General features: G+C 49.4%; 1 protein-coding gene across 2 annotated transcripts; it reads right to left on the bottom strand.

The window, feature by feature from the left end:
- Positions 1 to 716: 716 nt before the first annotated feature.
- GPR3 (G protein-coupled receptor 3) lies at positions 717 to 4,778 on the bottom strand. Of its 2 annotated transcripts, none has more exons than XM_081202113.1 (2): positions 4,401 to 4,778; positions 717 to 3,058 (listed from the first exon to the last, which is right to left on the bottom strand). In XM_081202113.1, exon 2 carries the CDS (start codon positions 3,040 to 3,042, stop codon positions 2,053 to 2,055), a length of 990 nt encoding a protein of 329 aa, XP_081058239.1. In that variant the 5' UTR covers positions 3,043 to 3,058; positions 4,401 to 4,778; the 3' UTR covers positions 717 to 2,052. The 2 variants fall into 2 exon arrangements, with proteins under 2 accessions (XP_081058239.1, XP_081058240.1); XM_081202114.1 differs by lacking the exon at positions 4,401 to 4,778 and adding an exon at positions 4,293 to 4,388.
- Positions 4,779 to 6,000: the final 1,222 nt, after the last annotated feature.

The raw sequence follows: 6,000 nt of genomic DNA, 5'->3' as shown, positions 1-6,000 counted from the left end.
TTTACTTTCCCCCCTCAGGGATGAACAAGATCATAGCAGGGGTGAACAAGTAGTTGTGAAGCAGAGGTCCCATAACCTTTTGGATCTTGTGGGGATCTTTGTAAGCCAGAGGGACTGTTGTGGGCACCCCACCACAACAAAGCACCCCCCACTACCTGTTCTGTTAGCTCTAGTGGGATGTTAGTTTGAAGCCTTCAGTGGGAAGAAGGGTAGGGAGGGGCTTCTGGGGGGCGCATGTGCGCCCATGGGTACCACATTGGCAACCCCAGATGCTACTTGGGGAAGAGAAGGGCCATGTTAGTTGTGTGCTTCACAGCTTGAAGTAACACACACAGCTGTTTTAAGACCATGAAATGAAGATCTGAAATTAACAGCATTCCCCACTGTCTTTGCATGTAATACCTACATTCTCAGTGACAAGAATAGCTCTGTGCAGGAGGGTCGTGGCAATACTTTGCTGGTATTTGCTGTGACTCAACTCCCAGAGTTTCATATCCAAAATGAGTTTTTGCTGTCAAGGTGTATTCAACCTGAAATGACTAAGCAGGCTGGTGTTTGTGGGTGCAAGGCAGGGGGAAGCAACAGGTTTAGGGGTGAGAACGCGCAGCATCGGCACAGGAGACCTTTCAGTCTCTGCAGCTGGCCCTGGAGCAACCTCTGCCATCTGCAAAACAACAACCACAACCCGCCCCCCCCCAAAGCAGCAGGCAGCCACATGTATCACAAAATTATCTTTATTTCTCTGATGGCTGTAAACAAAAGTGTACAGTACTTCTCAACTCATACAGAGCCTTTTCTATAAGCTGCTCTGCAACACAGTAGTAAAAACATCAGATTTCCAAAAGTGCCTTGTTACATTAATTTCCTTGCCAGGATTTGTGCAAATTCAGAGGAGCAGGGGAGGAAATACAGTATATAGATCAGCTTGCCCCAGCCCCTTCCTGGATGTTACTCGACATAAACCCCCTAGATGGCCAGTGCTTGGGACAATGGGAGCTTTTGCCCAACAACTTCTGGAGGGTACCAGGTTGAGAAAGATTGATTTATAGACTATGTGATCCTTGGTTTTCAATGTTGGCTGTTCTGTTTCCCTGTAGTCAGAAATGCCCCCCCCCTCCTGTGCATGACAGTTTCTAGTGCAATGACTGTGATCCTTAAATCACTTATTTTAGAGTATTACCTCTGAGGTTCATGACAGCACGATCCTAGGCATGCCTACTTAGATGTAAGTCCCACTGGGTTCTGTGGGACTTGCTCCCTGGTAAATGTGTCTAGGATTGTAGCCTTAGCAACATATTAATCTCTTTCAACTCACATTGTTTATAGCTAATAGTTATACATTCCATTTGTTAATACTGGCTTTGCTAGACATGCAAAATAATCCTCCTCTCTCCCTGTTCCCCCACCTTCGTATTTTTATGTGCATTAAAACAGAACGAACACCAGAGGGCAGCAAAATACAGAAAAGGGGAAAACTATTTTGTTTCTAAAAGCTGGAAAATACAAATAAATAATGTGTACATTTATTTTAGAAGCTGGCAAATTTCGGGTCTCTCTCTTCTTCCATCAGTTGGGTGGGGTGGGAGAAATAAAAGATGGAGAAGGGGATACAATGGAATTTGTTTAAATGTAGAAAAATATTTTCTGAAGATCTGAGGTAATTAAGGCTGTAGGAACTCAAAAAGCAAGGTCAAAAGGTCTTGAGGTTTCTTCCCATTTAAGAAAATAATGCATTACAAAGATCTCAAACAAACAACTGACATCAGCTTTTGGACATGTAACTAACACACAGACACACACACGCAAACACACAGACACACACACCAATCTGTCCGAAACACGTTTGTGTTTTGTTTTTTAATGTATGGATTAAAAAAATAAATGATATATATTTCTCTCTTCTTTCCCTAAGTGAAAAATAAATAAAAAGATAAAACGGCAAGTTCACTCACATAAGGGAAAGGACGTTAGGAAGGGGAGAAATGAAGGAGGGGGAAAGGATTTTTGCGAATTAGTCTTTGAGCAGCGCAGGATCCTTGGGAGTGGGATGACTCAGACGTCACTGGGAGATCTGGACCGGAAAGGCATGGTGGAAGAAATGCAGCCGCAGCAGATAGTCCACAACACTTTTTGGATTTCTTGGTTCCTGAAGGCATAGATCACAGGGTTGATCATGGAATTGTAGGTAGCCGGGAGTATTGTCATATAGGTGTAGAGAGCTGGGTACGTGTAATCTCCGAGGAGGCAGTAAATGGCAAAGGGGAGCCAACAGGAAGCAAAAGTCCCCAGGATGACAGCCAAGGTGGAGATGCCTTTCCTGGTGGTGACGTAGTGCGAAGTGGCCAAGAAGTGTCTCTGGAGGGCAATCTGCTGTGCGTGCCTGCAGACGATCTTGCAGATCTGCACGTAGAGCTGCAACATCATGGCGAAGATCATGAAGAAGGAGATGGAGAGGATGATGAGGTTGTTCTTGGTCAGGGGTTTGACGATGCTGCAGGTGGAGTCGTCCTTCAGGCAGTTCCAGCCCATGACGGGCAGCAGTCCGAAACAGATGGAGACCCCCCAGGTGATGATGAGCATGATGTACGTCCGGGTCACCGTCCTTTCCGAATAGTAGGTCAGTGCATTGTAGAGGGACAGGTACCGGTCTATGGTGATGGCCAGGAGGCTGCCCACGCTGGCGGTGAAGGAGCACACCAAGAGGCCCACCGTGATGAGGTTCACCACCTGGGACTGGATGCAGTAAACAAAGGCAAAGTGGAAGATGAGGCCCAAGCCGGCTAGCAGGTCTGCGGTGGCTAAGCTCCCAATCAGGAGGAACATCGGAGTCCGGAAGGCAGGGGTGTAGAAAATGATGGCCACCACAATGGCATTCTCGCAGGAGATGATGGTCCCGGAAACGCAAAGCACCACGTCCCAAGGATTCAAGGGAAGAGGAGGAGGAGCTTCGGAGAGATACAGGGAATTGCTGCTGCCATTGCTGGGCAGGAACCAGCCGGGCTGCTGGTCTTCAGTGGCATTGAGGCGCACCTCCTCTTTCATGCTGTCCTCTGGTGACCTGCAGTGGCACAAAAACACCCACTTAGCGTCCTCTGAGACATGATGGAAATCGGCAGGCGTTTGTAAGTGTCTGGGGACCAGAGGGTGTGTGAGTGTGTTGATGGAGGTGGGTGGGGGTATTAGAACCAACTCCAGCCTTTATGGTGCTGGGAATCAAGGCAGAGGCAAGCAGGCTGCCTTTCAGTGCTGAAGTTTGCTGGTGGTGGTAGGAGTGCCCATCAAAATGCCACCCCTGTTGCATGTGATGGCTGCATGGTTCTTATCTATGGTCTCTGGATGGGATATTTCTGGCAAGGGCCTGTCATTGTTTGCCATCGTTTTCCCCCCTCCACTCCTTTCTTTTTTCTCAAATAAAGCCATCAAGATAAAGGATAGTAAACAAAATGCCACTATTGTTTCTGGTCAACGTACGCTTCCCCGGATTACATCATCACTGCGTACCTGGCAATAATCTTCCTTCCTTCTTCACCCCCTCCCTTGCCCAAAACACACACAGGCTGAGCTCTCTCAAATCACCGACTTTCCCCAAAGTTTACGCAAGACTCTAGAATGGAAAACTGTAAGAAGGCAATGATGCCTTACGGCGCAGCTCTTAGGCTGATTACAGTCTTTTGGCACCAAAAGCATCACCGGTGGATTTGTAAGGTCTGGCAGCAGCCTGCTCATCTCAGCCTTTGCCACAGAGCTGACAATGTTATTACATATGCCAAAGACCAGGCATATGCTCCCTTTTCTTCTTTGCTTGTCTGTTGTACTAACCCCCAACGCTTGAGTCTATTTGGTCATCATGCCATGTCGTGCCTAGTAAAATTCAGGCAGTTATCTATTAGAAATTATTTCCCCCAAATTCACACTGCAGAGCTACATTCTGGTTTGCTTCCTGGAGACAGGGCTACAGTGGGGAATGCTATATGTGGGTGAGAAAGTAAGACAGAGGTTTGTATGCTTCTAAACCCCTTCCTCTCTTTTCCCCGGGGGACTAAGAATGCATGCATGCCATACCCCTTACAGAACTACAATTCCCAGCACCCTTAACAAACTACAGTTCCCAGGAGTCTTTTTGGGGGGGTGCCCTTCAAATGTATGGCATGTCTGCAACCCTGTCCAGGTCTACTCAGAAGTCAGTCTCATTTAGTTCGCTGAGGCTTCGTCCCAGGTAAAAGCATAGAGGATTGCAGCTCTAAGGCTTAATTTTTAAATGGATTTTTTTTTGGGGGGGGAGGGGGTCTCACCTTTTGCATTGGGAAAGGGGCTTTGATGCAGAGAAGCTGGCCTGTCCTGAGCATGTCAAATACTGCGGAAAAGAGGAGGGCGGCGATGGTGGCGGCGGCGGCACTTACCTCGGGTGATGTTCCAGAACAGGAGGCTGCACATTCAATCGGGATGGGGGGGGGGGGTCCGCTGCCTTGCGCGTCCGATTGGGTGGCTGCAGGACAAGGAATCCGCCTCTCTCAATGCAGATGCCCTCGGTCCTCCTATACCAGGAGGGCTGCGGACTGCAGGCTCCGTTGCAGCTGCAATCCGAAGAGCAGCGAGGCTGGCTGGCAGGCGGACTGGCAAGGAGAAGCGCGGAGTTATACTTGAACAAGCCCCCTTTTTGAGGGTGACTCACACTTCAGGCTTTGGGGCTGGGGCGGCTCCTCACTTCGCATGTCTTTCTCCCGGGTGACGTCAATGGGCGGCGGGAGCCAATCACCTGGCTGCAGAGGATAGGGGCGCGCGCGCGCCGTCTGGCATAGTAAAGCTGGAGAATTCCATTCATAAAAAAGGGAATGTATGCAGAATAACAATAATAATAATAGACAGCACCGCTGGGGCTCTTGATGCGTAACCAGCAGGTGCCTTCCCCCTCCTCCCCCTCCCCCTCTTTCCGCCCACCCTGCCCTTCTAAAGTCCTCTACGGAAAAGGAATTGTGAAGGGAGGAGGAGGAGGAGGGGAGGAAGAGGCTTCCCAGCCCCAGGATTCCCCGACCGGGAGCAGCACTGTGGTCCAAGCAGGGCCGGATTTCAGTCTTTCAAATATCAGCAGTACCCTCTGCTGGCTCAAAATTCGGCACCTCCCACCTCTCGCCATGTCTTCTGTTCAATTCACTACATCATAGTTGTGGCACCCGCTAGGCTGGGTGCCCAGTGCTGTGGAACCAGTCATGCTGCCCTAAATCCGCCTCTGGTCCAAGGACATAATGGAGGGAAGAGCTGGTGGTGTGGCTGGTTTATGATGTGCCAGGTTGGGTCTCTACGAGGACGAGGCATGAATGGGACAAAACATTTTGAGCCTCAGGTCTGACTCACCCATGAGGCAAGGTGAGGCAAGCGCCTCAGGCAGCAGAATCCACCAGGGCAGCCGGTCCAGTCTCCAAGAAATGCATTGCCTGCTGCCACAGTGACAGCAACAGCTGTGGCATAACTCCTTGGAGGCCAGATCTGCTGTCCTCTTGGCAGCCCCCCTCTTGGCGAATAGGAGGTGCTGCCTCTCTTCTCCCACCCTTGTTCGGGATGTAGATCAGTATATGTCTCTAAACCTCATGCCCAAGCAAATGTGGAAGTCAGATCATGGAGATTCCCTCTCCTTTTATCTCCCACCGAGGGCATTATGATTCATCTGCCACACTGAGCGTTGTCCCTCAAGTTGAGAGCATGAACATCTCGCCATGGGATGGTTTTACTGATCAAAGCTTTACCTCAATTTACTTTGTACTTAGATGCCGGATTTCTGCCTGTGCTCCTTGTCTGAAGTCTTTGGGTATAGTTCTGCATGAGCCTGTGTGACACAGGTAGGGAAATGTGGCTCTCCAGATGCAGTTGGAACCACAACTTAAATCAGCCCCAGCCAGTAAGGCCTCTTGGGTTGAGTTGTAGTCCAACCACCTCTGGAGGGCCACCTCTGCTCTGTTGTGGGACATCGTGCCTGAGTTGATTTTAAAAGGTTTTCTAACCAAA

This window comes from Podarcis bocagei, assembly GCF_964188305.1.
Source record: "Podarcis bocagei genome assembly, chromosome: 7".
In the NCBI taxonomy this organism is placed as follows: Eukaryota; Metazoa; Chordata; class Lepidosauria; order Squamata; family Lacertidae; genus Podarcis; species Podarcis bocagei.
This window is presented reverse-complemented; position numbering and strand designations above follow the sequence as displayed.

Bases quoted from the DNA above. Each gene is read 5' to 3' on its own strand.
- GPR3 (XM_081202113.1), bottom strand. From the start codon at position 3,042: ATGAAAGAGGAGGTGCGCCTCAATGCCACTGAAGACCAGCAGCCCGGC.